At 45.5% G+C, this 19,767-nt stretch overlaps 1 protein-coding gene across 5 annotated transcripts in view; it reads left to right on the forward strand.

The window, feature by feature from the left end:
• The window catches only part of lama2 (laminin, alpha 2), a 258,283-nt gene extending 244,755 nt beyond the window's left edge, over nucleotides 1-13,528 (forward strand). For all 5 annotated transcript variants that reach the window (XM_059499216.1, XM_059499217.1, XM_059499218.1 and 2 more), the window contains 2 exons: nucleotides 12,109-13,176; nucleotides 13,327-13,528. In XM_059499216.1, coding sequence (XP_059355199.1) covers nucleotides 12,109-12,263 — 155 coding nt within the window. In that variant the 3' untranslated portion in view covers nucleotides 12,264-13,176; nucleotides 13,327-13,528. The remainder of the gene's footprint in view (nucleotides 1-12,108; nucleotides 13,177-13,326) is intronic.
• Nucleotides 13,529-19,767: the final 6,239 nt, after the last annotated feature.

Raw genomic sequence — 19,767 nt, forward strand, 5'->3', positions numbered from 1 at the left:
CCACTTCTAAGGGGAATGATACCAGGATTGGATTAAGGGGGGCCTTCTCATTCTTACCTTTCTGTAGGCCACAAGCGACACAACCCAGGTGGTACCCCTTGACAGTTTCCTCCATCTTCGGCCAGAAAAAGTGGCGTCTGACCCTCGAAAGTGTCCGTGAAACTCCTGCATGTGCAGACGCATCATGGTATCGTCGCCATACTTCCTCACGTCTAGATGCCGGGCAGATAATCTGTAGATGCAGCTCATGGGTACTGGGGTCGATCATTCTTTTATACAAAACACCATCTTGGATCACAAGCTTAACGCTCTGTCGAAGTAGTTGTTTCACCGTTAGAGACATATTGGCTCGCTCCATGGTCGAAGGTACACTACTTGACTCCACATACTTCCATATCTGTTGAAGTTCCTCATCTTCACCTTGGCTCTTACGCCACTCTTCAACATCTGGGAGGTCAGTTACTGGCTGACAGGCATCTTCTGTTGCCGCAACTCGTCGTACCTCAATAGGAGCCATTCGATCTACTGGGAACCTGGACAGACTATCAGCATTAGCATTCTCACGCCCAGTTCGATATTTCACTGTGAAGTCAAAATTTGCCAATTGGGCTGCCCAGCGCTGTTCCAACGCTCCAAGTCTCGCGGTCTGTAGGTGGGCCACCGGATTATTATCTGTAACCACAGTACATTTTGCTCCAGTCAGATAGTCTTTAAATTTCTCTATCATAGCCCATTTTAGAGCTAGCAACTCCAACTTAAAAGAGCTATAATTAACGTCATTCCGTTCCGCAGGATGGAGGCTGCGACTTGCGTACGCGATCACTCGCTCTTGCCCATCTTGGACCTGAGATAAAACTGCTCCCAGCCCCTGGTGACTAGCATCAGTATAAAGAACAAATGGCAGAGAGAAATCAGCAAACGCTAGGATAGGAGCCTGAGTGAGACAGAGCTTTAATTTTTCAAATGCAGCTTGACACTCCACAGTCGACTCGATCCTCTGATTATTTGACTTCTTGTTGACTGGAACTCCTACTAACAAGGCATTTAATGGCTGTGCCAGCCGAGCAAAATTGGAGATAAACCGCCTGTAATAGCCAGCTAGGCCCAAGAATGCCCTCACCTCTCGAACTGTGGTTGGAACAGGCCACTCTTGTACTGCCACAGTTTTACCAGGATCTGGGCTGATGCCGGTCTTGTCCACTACATGCCCCAGGAATTTCACTTGTTGCTGAAGGAACTGACACTTGTCCATCCTCAACTTCAGTCCGTACTGTGCCAGCCGCTGGAATACTCGCTCCAAATGATGAAGATGGGTGTCAAAATCTATGGAATATACAATGACATCATCCAAATAGACCAACAGAAAATCTACAATATAGTCACTCAAACAGTGCTGCATTAATCGCTGGAACGTAGCTGGTCCATTGCAAAGGCCAAAAGGCATACGTTGGAATTCAAATAGCCCCAGCGGAGTTGTAAAAGCAGTCTTTTGGCGATCGTCCACATGCACCTCCACTTGCCAATAGCCACTCGCCAAATCAAGGGTACTAAACCATTCAGCTTGAGTTAAGGTGGTCAATGTTTCTTCTATCCGGGGAAGGGGGAATGCATCCTTATGGGTAATGGCATTCAACTTTCTATAGTCAACGCAGAAGCGCCAACTTCCATCCTTCTTTCTGACCATGACTATTGGGGCTGCCCATGGACTCTTACTCTCAGAAATTACACCCCTTTCCAACATACCTGACAGCAGTTGTTTCATCTCCTTATACATCATTGGGGGTAAAGGGCGAAACTTTTCTCGGACAGGAAGTGCAGTGCCAGTATAGATCCTATGCTGGACAGTCTCATTAAACCCCAGATCATCCTCCTTCTTAGAAAACACTCCACTCCACTTCCTCACAAGTGCATCAAAAACTTGACGTTGTTGATCAGTTAATTCAGATCCAAGCATCAATGGACTCACCCCATCAACAGTTACCTCATCTTCCGAGATTCCAGCTTCGACCACATGAATATCGACGACCCCATCTGTGCTCGAAGTCAACTCAAGATCTCTTTGGCCATAAATGTCCACGCCAGACGTTTCATACAGCCGACCAAGCTTCTGGTACCGGCCTACGGACACTTTATAAGGCTGCAAGTTACACAATCTGATAGGAATCCTACCATCCTTAACGATAGCCACAGTCCGGGCAGCAGCCAACCCATCCAGCTCTAACAGGGGCTCCACCAATCCACAGTAACTGCGGTTCTGTCGGCCCATTCGGACACGGCCCCACACGATGACCTCGCTCTGGGGTGGAATCCATCTCCTGCGACGACTAGCTAGCCACACATAGCCCAGGAACCCATCATCTTGAGCCCAAGCAGCAACACGTTGACATGTTGCCATGGCCTGTTTCCACACCTGCTGTTCTGTAGGGTTCTGAAATGACAGAGACTGGGCAGAGCCCTGGAAAAGAGCATTCCAACAAGAGGAGATAACATTCATTCCAATAATTAAAGGATTAGTGGAAAATTCATCCTTGACAATCACAACACACCTTCCCTTAAGTTGGATGCCTGCCACTTCAAAGTCCAACAATGCGTACCCCACATAAGGGATTTCTAGACCATTTGCAGCTCTCAGTGTCAACAGAGGGGTATCACCCAATCTATAGCTAGGAAAAGTCTCTTCTAGCATACTCTGCCGCATTAGAGTTACCTGCGACCCAGTGTCTAACAGGCCTTTACAAGGAACGTTCTGAATCACAACATCCACTATAGGACAATTAGCAATAAAGGAGTGGTTATCAATAAAAGAATAGGCCTCTTGATTATCGATTGGAGCACGTAACCCTGTTGTCTGGACCTCTACAACAGGGCATTCTCGTTTAAAGCTTGTCTGGGCTCTCTGTTCTCTCTACAATGACGGGCCACATGATCTGGTTGCTGGCAGCGTCGGCAAATGGGTCTACCATCAGGGTCCCATCGGTTAATCGACTGATATTCTCTCCTTCTAGGCACAGAAAAAGCCGGCTGTTGCACAGATGCAGGATTTACAGGGGCTGCACGATTAGAAGTCCTCAACTCTCTTACCACCTCCTGAGTCAACTCTTGAATCTGGCCCTTGACTTCCTCCAAATTTTCACGCTTTAACTCCGCTTTCCAGTCAGGCCTATATGGACGTGGATTCGGTTTATCAAGCTGACTTATGGCAGCACATGCGGTCTCATACCTCCCATGGCCATACTCAACCTCCAGCAATAACGCTTCTTGGTGCAGCTCAGCAAAGGTCCCTTCTGCATGATGGCGGGCATACGTCTTCAAGGCTCTCTGCATCGGCCCATCCTCCATCCCCAGCAATAGCTGTTCCTTCAGCTGATCTTCCACCAGGGTTCCCTCTGGGCTGCGTCGCTGTAACCTCCGAAAGAGTTCTCGCAATTGTAAAACAAAAGCTTTAAAAGACTCCTCTGACTTCTGTCTGCAGCTAAAAAATTGTGACCGGAGAACAGGCAAGGGGGTTTCTCCAACATACAGAGCATCTAACTGTTCAAAAATCTTGGTCAACTTATCACGTTCTTCCTCTGCCAAGACACTTATCTCTCGTTTTGCATTGCCACCCAAAGCACCTAATAAAATCTTTACTTTCTTTGCTTCATTAATTTCTTGAGCCTCTAAAAGTCCTTGCATTTGCTCCTTCCAATCCCCATAACTCAAACCATCACCTGTCCCGCTAAATTTGGGAACCCAAGGAGCCCCAGGGAAAACTGGCATCAACATTTTTACCCTAGTTCAATCTACCACCTGAGTGTCAAAACGTCCTCAGTCCCTCACACAGGTTCACATAAAATACCCTGCCGACTACGCCAGATGTGGCGTGGCACGAAGGGGGATGGTTCAAGGGCTGCACGATTATAATACTTTCTACCACCAACACTGTTAATATTAAACCCCACTTACATAAAAAGTAGCCGACTACGCCACCTAGGTTGTTTACAAAAACCTAGGACCCAAGTTCACCAAATTCAATTATTGACTGAGGGCTGGGCACGATTGACACTCAACAATAGTAGATTGAATTACAAAATATTTTATTACCATAAAATCAGAATGATCTAAATAGTAAAACAACAATTAAAATGATGTAGTCCTCAGCACAGTCCAATATGAAGTCTTTATGGTCAGCCGAATGAATGTCCTGGGTTGGTCCCACCACACATAGATCTCCACAGATCCAGCCAGTCGTGTACTAAAGAGAAAAATAAGAAACAACTACCAGTATCTCCAGTCCAATGTTAGCAAGAGCTAACGTAGCCTACTACCACTCTCACTTGTTCACACAAATACCCACACCAACCAATATACACTGCAACCAAATAAGTCACACCACTACAAAAAAGGAAAACTAAGAGCTATGGCTAGTACACTGGCAATTAGTTCTTAGTCTCTAAGAATTAGGAATTAGATGCCGAAAATGGTCACAATAACATCCATCAAACGATCTTCAAACTGGGGTTGTACTCACAGTATGACTGGGTAGCAGTGCCCACTACCCAGTCTAATCAATTTCCAGCGTTGCACAAACCCTCCGTCACCGTCTCACTCGTCTCCAAAACAGTTGTACAAACGTGGTTACTCTGCTAGTCAACCGCTGATGTACTCGACTCCAAACACACGCTGACTCACTCGTCTCCAAGAGCTGCGCCTGTGATTGCTCTACGTCTTCACAACACTTCAAATCACGGTTTTCTGCACAGCCGTAAAATGTTCGGTTATCACTGCTCTTGTGTTACTTCTCAGATGCCAGCAACAGCACACAACACTTGACAGGGCGTCGCCCTCCACGTAGTGATGCAATCCAAACGAGACACCTGTCAGTCTCTCAAGGACGTTCTTAAAGGGCAACAGTCTCCACCTCTTTTTGTAACAAACCTATGACACTAGGTCACTGATAATTCCATCAACAGATGTGTTAACAGAACAAGTAGAATACAAATCACATGATCAATGGACCAATCATATACAGATTAAAATGTAGATCAAAAGTGCATTCATCTCAATAGTTCACTCCCATCACATCCCCCCACACTAAAATGTCAGCAGTCCCTGCAATTACTTGAAACCCTTCATCTATACCGCAAAGGACGTTGCCCTAAATTCGGACGTACAGAACGTCTAACTTGATTCTCTTCATTCACATGATCAGGCTCTGAGGCAACCCACATGCTATAAGGCATGGGATCCAACTGTCGCCTTGTCTCTTCAGGCACTACAGGTTGCGGGTTTCTTATTTCCGGAGCAGAACACAGCTTAAGGGCGTTTCGATGCAAACTTCTCTCTTTTCCCCCTTGTTCTGGTCTCACCTGATACACCAGTCCCGTATTCCCCAGAGTCCCTAGTACAACATAAGGATCCCACCAACTGCACAACTTCCCGCGTCCCTGTCGTTTTGATAATGTTGCAGTCTTATCCATGGCTCTTTTTGCTACCGCATAAGCCCAACTCAGTTTTTCATGGTGCTCTTGTACCCACCCAGTCAAATCCTTTCTAGTTTGTCCTACTCCCACTCCAAGGCTCATATCTACAGGGGTCCGCAAGGAACGACCAAACATCAAATACAAAGGTGTAAACCCTGTAGCCCCATGTATGGTATTATTATACGCCTGCATCAACTCGGGGAGAAATTCTGGCCACCTATCCTGCTTATCTCTCTCTAACGTACGCAGCATTCCCAACAATGTCTCATTCACCCTCTCTACTCTACCATTCCCAGCCGGGTGGTACGGGGTTGTTCGACTCTTAACTGTACCATACAGATAGCAAAATTCTTTCATCAATGCGGATTCAAAATTTGGGCCCATATCAGAATGGAATCTTAAGGGACAACCAAAAGTCTGGACGACCTGTTCCCACAAAGCCCTTACTGTCACCTTAGCAGTTTGATTGTTCGTAGGGATAGCCCATGCATAACGAGTAAACAAATCAACAATGACTAAAATGTTTTGACATGAATCGGCTGGACGGCCTAATGTCAAGAAGTCTGAGACCACTTCTAAGGGGAATGATACCAGGATTGGATTAAGGGGGGCCTTCTCATTCTTACCTTTCTGTAGGCCACAAGCGACACAACCCAGGTGGTACCCCTTGACAGTTTCCTCCATCTTCGGCCAGAAAAAGTGGCGTCTGACCCTCGAAAGTGTCCGTGAAACTCCTGCATGTGCAGACGCATCATGGTATCGTCGCCATACTTCCTCACGTCTAGATGCCGGGCAGATAATCTGTAGATGCAGCTCATGGGTACTGGGGTCGATCATTCTTTTATACAAAACACCATCTTGGATCACAAGCTTAACGCTCTGTCGAAGTAGTTGTTTCACCGTTAGAGACATATTGGCTCGCTCCATGGTCGAAGGTACACTACTTGACTCCACATACTTCCATATCTGTTGAAGTTCCTCATCTTCACCTTGGCTCTTACGCCACTCTTCAACATCTGGGAGGTCAGTTACTGGCTGACAGGCATCTTCTGTTGCCGCAACTCGTCGTACCTCAATAAGAGCCATTCGATCTACTGGGAACCTGGACAGACTATCAGCATTAGCATTCTCACGCCCAGTTCGATATTTCACTGTGAAGTCAAAATTTGCCAATTGGGCTGCCCAGCGCTGTTCCAACGCTCCAAGTCTCGCGGTCTGTAGGTGGGCCACCGGATTATTATCTGTAACCACAGTACATTTTGCTCCAGTCAGATAGTCTTTAAATTTCTCTATCATAGCCCATTTTAGAGCTAGCAACTCCAACTTAAAAGAGCTATAATTAACGTCATTCCGTTCCGCAGGATGGAGGCTGCGACTTGCGTACGCGATCACTCGCTCTTGCCCATCTTGGACCTGAGATAAAACTGCTCCCAGCCCCTGGTGACTAGCATCAGTATAAAGAACAAATGGCAGAGAGAAATCAGCAAACGCTAGGATAGGAGCCTGAGTGAGACAGAGCTTTAATTTTTCAAATGCAGCTTGACACTCCACAGTCGACTCGATCCTCTGATTATTTGACTTCTTGTTGACTGGAACTCCTACTAACAAGGCATTTAATGGCTGTGCCAGCCGAGCAAAATTGGAGATAAACCGCCTGTAATAGCCAGCTAGGCCCAAGAATGCCCTCACCTCTCGAACTGTGGTTGGAACAGGCCACTCTTGTACTGCCACAGTTTTACCAGGATCTGGGCTGATGCCGGTCTTGTCCACTACATGCCCCAGGAATTTCACTTGTTGCTGAAGGAACTGACACTTGTCCATCCTCAACTTCAGTCCGTACTGTGCCAGCCGCTGGAATACTCGCTCCAAATGATGAAGATGGGTGTCAAAATCTATGGAATATACAATGACATCATCCAAATAGACCAACAGAAAATCTACAATATAGTCACTCAAACAGTGCTGCATTAATCGCTGGAACGTAGCTGGTCCATTGCAAAGGCCAAAAGGCATACGTTGGAATTCAAATAGCCCCAGCGGAGTTGTAAAAGCAGTCTTTTGGCGATCGTCCACATGCACCTCCACTTGCCAATAGCCACTCGCCAAATCAAGGGTACTAAACCATTCAGCTTGAGTTAAGGTGGTCAATGTTTCTTCTATCCGGGGAAGGGGGAATGCATCCTTATGGGTAATGGCATTCAACTTTCTATAGTCAACGCAGAAGCGCCAACTTCCATCCTTCTTTCTGACCATGACTATTGGGGCTGCCCATGGACTCTTACTCTCAGAAATTACACCCCTTTCCAACATACCTGACAGCAGTTGTTTCATCTCCTTATACATCATTGGGGGTAAAGGGCGAAACTTTTCTCGGACAGGAAGTGCAGTGCCAGTATAGATCCTATGCTGGACAGTCTCATTAAACCCCAGATCATCCTCCTTCTTAGAAAACACTCCACTCCACTTCCTCACAAGTGCATCAAAAACTTGACGTTGTTGATCAGTTAATTCAGATCCAAGCATCAATGGACTCACCCCATCAACAGTTACCTCATCTTCCGAGATTCCAGCTTCGACCACATGAATATCGACGACCCCATCTGTGCTCGAAGTCAACTCAAGATCTCTTTGGCCATAAATGTCCACGCCAGACGTTTCATACAGCCGACCAAGCTTCTGGTACCGGCCTACGGACACTTTATAAGGCTGCAAGTTACACATTCTGATAGGAATCCTACCATCCTTAACGATAGCCACAGTCCGGGCAGCAGCCAACCCATCCAGCTCTAACAGGGGCTCCACCAATCCACAGTAACTGCGGTTCTGTCGGCCCATTCGGACACGGCCCCACACGATGACCTCGCTCTGGGGTGGAATCCATCTCCTGCGACGACTAGCTAGCCACACATAGCCCAGGAACCCATCATCTTGAGCCCAAGCAGCAACACGTTGACATGTTGCCATGGCCTGTTTCCACACCTGCTGTTCTGTAGGGTTCTGAAATGACAGAGACTGGGCAGAGCCCTGGAAAAGAGCATTCCAACAAGAGGAGATAACATTCATTCCAATAATTAAAGGATTAGTGGAAAATTCATCCTTGACAATCACAACACACCTTCCCTTAAGTTGGATGCCTGCCACTTCAAAGTCCAACAATGCGTACCCCACATAAGGGATTTCTAGACCATTTGCAGCTCTCAGTGTCAACAGAGGGGTATCACCCAATCTATAGCTAGGAAAAGTCTCTTCTAGCATACTCTGCCGCATTAGAGTTACCTGCGACCCAGTGTCTAACAGGCCTTTACAAGGAACGTTCTGAATCACAACATCCACTATAGGACAATTAGCCATAAAGGAGTGGTTATCAATAAAAGAATAGGCCTCTTGATTATCGATTGGAGCACGTAACCCTGTTGTCTGGACCTCTACAACAGGGCATTCTCGTTTAAAGCTTGTCTGGGCTCTCTGTTCTCTCTACAATGACGGGCCACATGATCTGGTTGCTGGCAGCGTCGGCAAATGGGTCTACCATCAGGGTCCCATCGGTTAATCGACTGATATTCTCTCCTTCTAGGCACAGAAAAAGCCGGCTGTTGCACAGATGCAGGATTTACAGGGGCTGCACGATTAGAAGTCCTCAACTCTCTTACCACCTCCTGAGTCAACTCTTGAATCTGGCCCTTGACTTCCTCCAAATTTTCACGCTTTAACTCCGCTTTCCAGTCAGGCCTATATGGACGTGGATTCGGTTTATCAAGCTGACTTATGGCAGCACATGCGGTCTCATACCTCCCATGGCCATACTCAACCTCCAGCAATAACGCTTCTTGGTGCAGCTCAGCAAAGGTCCCTTCTGCATGATGGCGGGCATACGTCTTCAAGGCTCTCTGCATCGGCCCATCCTCCATCCCCAGCAATAGCTGTTCCTTCAGCTGATCTTCCACCAGGGTTCCCTCTGGGCTGCGTCGCTGTAACCTCCGAAAGAGTTCTCGCAATTGTAAAACAAAAGCTTTAAAAGACTCCTCTGACTTCTGTCTGCAGCTAAAAAATTGTGACCGGAGAACAGGCAAGGGGGTTTCTCCAACATACAGAGCATCTAACTGTTCAAAAATCTTGGTCAACTTATCACGTTCTTCCTCTGCCAAGACACTTATCTCTCGTTTTGCATTGCCACCCAAAGCACCTAATAAAATCTTTACTTTCTTTGCTTCATTAATTTCTTGAGCCTCTAAAAGTCCTTGCATTTGCTCCTTCCAATCCCCATAACTCAAACCATCACCTGTCCCGCTAAATTTGGGAACCCAAGGAGCCCCAGGGAAAACTGGCATCAACATTTTTACCCTAGTTCAATCTACCACCTGAGTGTCAAAACGTCCTCAGTCCCTCACACAGGTTCACATAAAATACCCTGCCGACTACGCCAGATGTGGCGTGGCACGAAGGGGGATGGTTCAAGGGCTGCACGATTATAATACTTTTTACCACCAACACTGTTAATATTAAACCCCACTTACATAAAAAGTAGCCGACTACGCCACCTAGGTTGTTTACAAAAACCTAGGACCCAAGTTCACCAAATTCAATTATTGACTGAGGGCTGGGCACGATTGACACTCAACAATAGTAGATTGAATTACAAAATATTTTATTACCATAAAATCAGAATGATCTAAATAGTAAAACAACAATTAAAATGATGTAGTCCTCAGCACAGTCCAATATGAAGTCTTTATGGTCAGCCGAATGAATGTCCTGGGTTGGTCCCACCACACATAGATCTCCACAGATCCAGCCAGTCGTGTACTAAAGAGAAAAATAAGAAACAACTACCAGTATCTCCAGTCCAATGTTAGCAAGAGCTAACGTAGCCTACTACCACTCTCACTTGTTCACACAAATACCCACACCAACCAATATACACTGCAACCAAATAAGTCACACCACTACAAAAAAGGAAAACTAAGAGCTATGGCTAGTACACTGGCAATTAGTTCTTAGTCTCTAAGAATTAGGAATTAGATGCCGAAAATGGTCACAATAACATCCATCAAACGATCTTCAAACTGGGGTTGTACTCACAGTATGACTGGGTAGCAGTGCCCACTACCCAGTCTAATCAATTTCCAGCGTTGCACAAACCCTCCGTCACCGTCTCACTCGTCTCCAAAACAGTTGTACAAACGTGGTTACTCTGCTAGTCAACCGCTGATGTACTCGACTCCAAACACACGCTGACTCACTCGTCTCCAAGAGCTGCGCCTGTGATTGCTCTACGTCTTCACAACACTTCAAATCACGGTTTTCTGCACAGCCGTAAAATGTTCGGTTATCACTGCTCTTGTGTTCCTTCTCAGATGCCAGCAACAGCACACAACACTTGACAGGGCGTCGCCCTCCACGTAGTGATGCAATCCAAACGAGACACCTGTCAGTCTCTCAAGGACGTTCTTAAAGGGCAACAGTCTCCACCTCTTTTTGTAACAAACCTATGACACTAGGTCACTGATTATTCCATCAACAGATGTGTTAACAGAACAAGCAGAATACAAATCACATGATCAATGGACCAATCATATACAGATTAAAATGTAGATCAAAAGTGCATTCATCTCAATAGTTCACTCCCATCACACATGTAATACAGCCTGTGGAGCGCGCGAATACCAAATGGCTTAAAATACTGTGTGCATATTATACATTTTTGTGACAATGCAACAATTACCTGATTAGTCAAGTGACAGTTCTGTCAGCTGTCCCGAGCGAAATGCGAGTGAGTCTTGTATCGCAGCGTGCAGCAGGTCGCTTTAGTAGCCCACAGACGAGATGCGCTGATGAGAAGCGCGCGAGATAGAGTTCATGGATTCGAAGACTGGTTTCCAATGACAGATTTAATGTTGATTGTGTTGATTTATTTTGTTATTCAAACCTAAGCTATGTTGAATAAATGCAGGAATTTCCCTCATTATAAACTTGATTTAGGACCTGATTTAATATAACTCTATTACACTGAGATTTGAAAAATAAAATTCCACAACTTTTTCAAACGTTTCTATTCCTGGAAATTGTTATTTTAAAATCATTTGGAATGTCCATGTTATTCATGACCTTACAGACTAAATGCAACTGGAAGTACACGCTCTTAAAATCACTTAAACTGGTCCAGCAATGTGACTGCGCGAGTGCTCCGTTACCTCTCTCTCCTGTAATTACATGCCGGATCCGTTACCCCGGTTTGTTCCAGGACCTCGCAATTTACAAATTAAGCACTGCAAATACCTAATGAAATTAATAATAATAATAATAATAATAATAATAATAGAGAGAAAAAAATTGAGAAAAAATTCATTATTTTGATTTGAAGTCTTTGTAAATGTATTGTAGAGCAGAAGTTAGAAGTCTGGATTGGGGACCAGCCTAAAATACAGAAGTGCTGGAAAATTTAACATTTCAACATTCTTGAAATTAGGAACAGACAATTAAAAGATTCAGCTTTCATTATAACGTATACATTAAACTAGAAAGGTTGTTTCTTGATGGACAGATCAATTGACAATTGGATGGGTTTAAATGTTTCCTGAAAGCTAAGTGACTAAAATCTGGCTTGTGTGTGTGTGTGTGTGTGTGTGTGTGTGTGTGTCTGTTGCAGAGGGACTGAAGCAGTTCGGACTCACTATAAACACACCGTTTAAAGGCTGCATGAGAAATGTGAAGATCACTAAAGCTGGGAAGACTCTGGAGGTGCAGATGAACAAAGTCCTGGAGCTCAGAGGAGTTCAACCTCTCACTTGTCCTGCTAGTTAAACACACACACTCTCGCCTGACTCGTTTGATGCCTACTCAAAGTGAATCAGTTCATGAATCAAAATATTCAGAGAACTAACTGTGAAGTACTAGCTGTGCCGCTCATAACCAAATAACACAAGGAATATATAAAAAAATAAAAACAGCTGGACAAACCAAAGATTTTAGACAAAACCAGCCAAAAGAAAACCAGATCAATTTTTTGTTTAATCAGATGTCACATTTTTATAAAACCTTTAGTAACACTTTACAATAATCTCCCATTAGTTAACATTAATTCAAGCAACCACTAACATGTACTGACAATGAAAAATACATTACAATATGTAATTATCTGTTGTTAGTTATATAAAACCACAACTGTTCTGTGTTAATTCATGTTTGATCTGGTCAATTAAAAAGAACAGATAATAATGCATTATTAAAACTAGAAATTAATAAATACTTTAGAATATTTTTCATTGTTAGTTCATGTAGTTAACCAATATAAACAGATGAAATTTTATTGTAAGGTGCTACCAACTTTTTATGCTGTAGTTCATTATCAAACTATGTATTTGTGTGCTAAAGGAACCAAAACTTTAATAAAACATTAAGTTTTTTTTTTCTTGCACATTCTTCAAAGAGTGAATGACCCAAGGAATCGGGATTGTATCATTTAAAAAGTCAGACATTGATAGATCAGGCTTGATAATCACTTAAAACAGTATAATACTTTATTATGTGGAAAGCGTTGGACTTCCGGTGCATTTCAAGTTCTTCTGTTTTCATGTCTCAAAAAGTGTGACTACATTTGACACCTGATACAGTACATCAAGACATATTTAAACTGAAACAAAAAATGTTTTTTCCTTGCTCTGATACTTCATAAACTATTTAGAAAGGTTACACTGACATAGAAAACTAATGAACTGTTCACAATGAATTAACCATGTCAAAAATCAGCACAGACATGCTGTATAAAAAAATAAGTCAGATGTAAGAAAGTTGGACAGACCAGATTTTCAGATTTAAGTGAGACCACAGTGTAAATGCCTTAATTAAACCACACTTGAAGAATCAGCTTGGCTGCATATCTGAGGAGCAACATAGTTCATCTGAGAGCCAAAGAGATGTATGACACATTCGTGAAAAGAGACCTTGTGTCGAGCCCTGAGACACTTTTCTCTGAGGTCTAAGTGTGTGATTTTGCATGGAGTGATGACATGTACTGTGTAGTGTTCAGTATTTCAAAATAAAGAAATATCCCCTCTGATGGCACTTGATATGGTCTGCTGTGTTTCCTTTTATTGTGTTGAAATAACCATTAAAGTTCATGAATTAGTTGTCCTCCAGAGGGTCATTGATACTCACACTTTCCAATTTTAGACTGACTTCCAATGTATCAAGGTTTATTAAAATATTTAAGAAGTTGAGGTAGAGTAAAATGCACTGTTAGATGAAAATAAAATTAATATTTAAAAAAAAATCCTTGTAGGAAGGGTCATAATACAGCTTCAGTTTTAGTCTTTGGCTAAGTGCATCTTTTGGTACAATAGACCATTGTTAAATACGAAGTCTTTTAAACAGCTCTTTCTGATCTTTCTGAAAGGCTGTTTCTCAGGTGACTGTACATTTGAAACATGATGCACTACATGGTGTTCCACAAGGGCCGGTTCTCAGGCTACTTTAATTCTCATGCATCATGAAATGAATGATCATTTATATAGACATCGTACAGTCTGATGGGCCTTAAGATACTGACTGAACATCTGTCCTTAATTTTACTCTGGGAAATTGTGGACTTACCAGTAAGATAAATATAATTTTAAGGATAAGGCCAAAACAACAAACAAAACAAGCTAACTGGAATTAGTGACCTATAACTACACTAACAAAGAAAAGAGAGAAGAAAAAAAAACAGGTTTGTACCCTAGCTCCCTTCCTAGCCCAAAAACAGGGTTAAACAGAAATGGCATCCACCTCCCTACAGCTTCCAAATCAAAAATAATAAACAAAACACAAGTAGGCAAACATTAAAGTAGCTGCTAAGAGAGATGCTAATAATAGCAGCTACAAACTAAGCAACAAACTAAAAAGTGAAGGATAATACAAGTCTCTTAAACTAAAATAACAAAAAGTAAGTATTGAAGAATAGCACAATGAATAAAGAAACAAAACTAAGAAAGCAGAACACTAAGCAGCTCAACAACCACCAACTGAGACAACAGGCTGAGCAGAAGACAGGCAACGCTCTGGAGAAAGCTCTTGGGGAAAGTTCTCTCCTCTCTGGAAGCTGGAGCTCTGCTTCTATGCGGACTCACTCTTGATTGGTAAGCAGGTACAGCTGGAAGCAATCAAGAAAAAAAAACATGGAAAGAAAACACACATTAACAGAAAATATAATTCAATAAACACTTCCTGTGATGATAATGGATTGAGAGAGAGGACTCAAATGCACGTGCAATGATAAATGTCTTTTAATGAAACAAAGTCTGGCCACAGGTATTCCAACAAAAGCAAGGGAGATTAACTAATAGACTAACAGAAGATGACCCGTAGACTGGGTAGCACAAATGAACTGAGAAGACCTCTGTGGCAGGGGTGACCAGCAGGCTGGTGAGGCGGAGGTTTACGAGACTCACGGAGGAGCCGGCGGTCGGTCCTCGCAGAGCGGGGAGGCTGAAGCAGCTTTCAGCAGGTAAGGTTCTGTGGGTGCAAATGGTAAGCACAGCGTAACTCCAGCAGTGGTAGATAAACTACTACCCAAACCCCGTTTGACAAGATAGGACAGGACTACTAACGTGAAGACGCCAATAGTAGATACACATCAGTGACATCAAACAATCTGACAATGAGACAGGAAACAGAGAGAATAGAAGTAGCCAAGATAATGAGACAGGATGAGAAACAGGTGGAGGGAAATGAGCCTAATGGGAAGTGGAAACAGCTGCTAGAAAAGAAACGGAGAGTGATGGGAAAAGGAGAAGAGTTACCAGCAGAGGGAGACAGAGAAAGAAACAAGATCATGACAGGATCATGACAGTACCCTCTCCTCAAAGAGCGCCTCCTGGCGCTCCAGCGGAGGAACTCTGGCGAAACCGGAGGAAATCATCAATGAGCGAGGGGTCTAGAATGTCCTTGGGAGAAACCCAGCTTTCTCCTCAGGACCATACCCCTCCCAATCGACCAAATATTGGTGCCCACGCCCCCGACGGGGCATGTCTACGATCCTGCGGACTGTGTAGACCGGGGAGCCTTCAGTACGAACGGCAGAGAAAGACGCGGGAGGGGGGGAGCGGGAGACCGGCTTAATGCAAGAAACGTGAAACACCGGGTGAACACAACGAAGATTAGGTGGTAAACGAAGTTTGACGGCGACAGGATTAATGATCTTGACGATGCGGAATGGTCCGATAAAGCGGGGAGCCAGTTTACGAGAATCAGATTGGAGAGGTAAATTGGAAGTAGATAGCCATACTCTCTGACCAGAAACATAACGAGGGCTCTTGACACGCGATCTATTAGCATTGAGGCACAAGCGTCCTCTCGAACGACATAGGGCAGATCTAACCCTCCTCCAGGTTCGCTTGCAGCGACTGATAAAAGTTTGAACGGACGGACAGTTGGAATCGGTCTCCTGAGACGAAAATAAAGGAGGTTGATAACCGAGGCAACACTGAAAGGGCAAAAGACCTGAGGCGGAGGATGGGAGAGAGTTATGAGCATACTCTGCCCAGGGGAGCTGTTCGGCCCAGGACGTGGGGTTGCGAAAGGCTAGACTGCGGAGAATGCGGGCAACAATCTGATTGGCTCGTTCGGCCTGACCGTTAGTCTGGGGGTGAAAACTCGAGGAAAGGCTAGCTGTGGCATCTATGAGGCGGCAAAACTCTCTCCAAAACTGCGAGGCGAATTGCGGGCCCCTATCGGACACTACGTCGGTGGGTAGCCCATGAAACTTGAACACATTATCAACCATAATCTGGGCAGTCTCCTTGGCAGAGGGGAGCTTGACGAGGGGAATGAAGTGAGCCGATTTAGAAAAGCGGTCGACCACGGTCAGGATGACCGTATTACCGGCCGAGGGCGGAAGACCGGTCATAAAGTCAAGGGCTTTATGGGACCACGGGCGAGAGGGAACCGGTAGCGGCCGCAGGAGACCAGCAGGTGGGGAATTGCCCGCCTTGGTCTGGGCACAAATAGAGCAGGCGGCGATAAAACGATGCGCATCACGGTTTAAGGTCGGCCACCAGAAACGCTGGCGGATAAAAGCGACAGTGCCCCGAACACCGGGATGAGCAGCTAATTTAGAGGAATGAGCCCACTGAATCACAGCTAAGCGTGTGGGAACTGGGACAAAGAGGCTGCCCCTAGGGCAGTTATGGGGAGTGGTGACGCGAGAGAGAGCGCTCCTAACCTGTCTCTCGATTCCCCAAACCGTAGAACCCACCACCCGACCAGGAGGAAACATCTCCTCCCAAGGGGTGCAGGCGGTTGAGGAATCGAAAAGACGGGACAATGCATCCGGCTTACCGTTCTTAGAGCCCGGGCGATATGAAATGACCAAATCAAATCGCGTAAAAAACAGAGCCCAACGAGCTTGACGCGAGTTCAATCTTTTGGCGGAACGGATATATTCTAAATTGCGATGGTCAGTCCAAACAATAAAAGGGACAGTAGAACCCTCTAACCACTGTCGCCACTCACCCAATGCCAGGCGGATGGCAAGCAGTTCGCGATTGCCGATATCATAATTACGTTCTGCGGGGGAGAGACGGTGGGGAAAGTATGCGCAAGGGTGTATCTTGCCATCAGATGCTGACTGCTGGGAAAGAACGGATCCCACCCCTACTTCGGAGGCGTCGACCTCGACGATAAACTGTCTCGAAACGCGAAAGTCAGGAACGGGCCAGTCGACCACGGCCTGGACCTTAGTAGGGTCCATACTAATCCCCTCTGCCGAGATAACGGAGCCCAGAAACGTTATTGATGATGCGTGAAAGGAGCACTTCTCGGCCTTAACAAAAAGTCGATTCTCAAGCAAACGTTGGAGGACGTGGCGAACGTGCTGCACATGAATCTGGAGAGAGGGCGAAAAAATCGAAATATCATCGAGATAAATTGAGCATATCCCGAAGGGCGTCATTGATTAGTGCCTGAAAGACAGCGGGAGCGTTAACCAATCCGAGGGGGAGGACCCTATACTCGAAGTGTCCGAGGGGTGTGTTAAAGGCGGTCTTCCACTCGTCCCCCTCCCGAATACACACGAGATGATAAGCATTGCAGAGGTCGAGTTTGCTAAAGACCCTTGCCCCCTGCATGATATCAAAAGCTGAAGACATCAGCGGCAGGGGATAACGATTCTTAACGGTGATGTCATTCAGCCCCCGATAATCTATGCAGGGACGCAAAGAGCCGTCCTTCTTTTTGACAAAGAAAAACCCAGCGCCGGCGGGAGACGAGGACGGGACGATAGTGCCGGCTCTGAGAGATTCGGATAAATAATTCTCTAATGCTTCCCATTCAGGAGGGGGAAGAGAGTAGAGCCTACCCCGTGGGGGCGTGGTACCCGGGAGAAGATCAATGGCGCAGTCATACAGGCGGTGGGGCGGAAGAGACATAGCTCGGGAACGACTAAAAAACCCCTCGCAAATCGTGATACTCCTCCGGTACTCCCGCCAGATCTCCCATCTCCTCCTGAAAAACAGAAACAGAAGACACAGGGGAACAGCAGAGACTAGAAACTCAACATGATATGACAATTTCCAAGACAAAATAGACCCCTTAGCCCAGTCAATGTGAGGATTGTGGAGTTCTAGCCAAGGATGGCCCAGCACTATAGGAGTAAAAGGAGACTGAAAAATAAAAAAAGAGATTGTCTCTTTGTGGTTACCAGAAATAGTCAGAGTCAATGGAATCGTCTCTTTCTGTACCCTAGGTAGGGAACTGCCATCAAGGGAAAATAGAGGGGTGGAGTCGCTTAGATGTGTGAGAGGAATACCTTGTTGGAGCGCCCACTCCTCATAATAAAGTTCCCCTCTGCCCCAGAGTCGATCAAGGCAGTGCAGAAAGCTGACGACCCCGCCCACTGGAGATGCGCTGGAAGTGTCATACAGGAACTAGAAGGGATGGCCTTAGAGATGGCGCTCGCCAGTAACCCTCCTCCTACTGACGAGCGCTGGCTTTTACCGGATATGAAGACACAAAGTGAGTAGCGCTGGCACAGTACATGCAGAGGCGATTTGAAATCCTCCTCTCACGCTCCTTAGGTGAGATACGAAGACCTGCCAGCTGCATGGGTTTGGGGTCCGAGTGGGCGGGGCTGACGAGAGGCGGAGAGAAGAGCGTGTCCTCCAGGCGGTGAGCTCGGCGCCGTTGGTCAAAATGCCTCTCCACACGGATGGCCAGGTCGATAAGATCGTCGAGCCAGGTGGGGATCTCACGGACGAGGACCTCGTCCCGAACCTCAGGAGAAAGCCCCTCCAAGAAACCGGCGACCAACGCGGGTTGGTTCCATCCGCAGGTGGTGGCAAGGGTCCGGAACTCAATGGAGAAATCAGGCACGGACCGCCTCCCCTGCCGAAGTGTGGAAAGTCGTCGGGAAGCCTCTTCACCGTAGGTGGAGTGGTCGAAGACCCGGATCATCTCCTCCTTGAATATCCTGGTCAGATTGTTCTGTGATGATAATGGATTGAGAGAGAGGACTCAAATGCGAGTGCAATGATAAATGTCTTTTAATGAAACAAAGTCTGGCCACAGGTATTCCAACAAAAGCAAGGGAGATTAACTAATAGACTAACAGAAGATGACTCATAGACTGGGTAGCACAAATGAACTGAGAAGACCTCTGTGGCAGGGGTGACCAGCAGGCTGGTTAGGCGGAGGTTTACGAGACTCACGGAGGAGCCAGCGGTCGGTGCTTGCGGAGCGGGGAAGCTGAAGCACCTTTCAGCAGGTAAGGTTCTGTGGGTGCAAATGGTAAGCACAGAGTAATTCCAGCAGTGGTAGATAAACTACTACCCAAACCCCGTTTGACAAGATAGGACAGGACAGGACTTAACTAACGTGAAGACGCCAATAGTAGATACACATCAGTGACATCAAACAATCTGACAATGAGACAGGAAACAGAGAGAATAGAAGTAGCCAAGATAATGAGACAGGATGAGAAACAGGTGGAGGGAAATGAGCCTAATGGGAAGTGGAAACAGCTGCTAGTCAAGAAACGGAGAGTGATGGGAAAAGGAGAAGAGTTACCAGCAGAGGGAGACAGAGAAAGAAACAAGATCATGACAGGATCATGACTCTTCCTCTCCAAGTCAAAATTATGTAGTTATTATTATTTACTAATAGGTTCACTTTAGAATACTGTTTCAGGCTCTAAGTAATTCCTGCAGAATTATCTGATAATTCTTCATTAATTACTAATGGGTTCCCTATGTTTTCACTTTCCCTCAGTCCTTGCTTTACATATAGGAATTGAAGGAATGGATCATGTGGTAAATGCTAAGGAGGCAGACATACA

The sequence above is a fragment of the Carassius carassius genome, chromosome 18 (genome assembly GCF_963082965.1).
Source record: "Carassius carassius chromosome 18, fCarCar2.1, whole genome shotgun sequence".
In the NCBI taxonomy this organism is placed as follows: domain Eukaryota; kingdom Metazoa; phylum Chordata; class Actinopteri; order Cypriniformes; family Cyprinidae; genus Carassius; species Carassius carassius.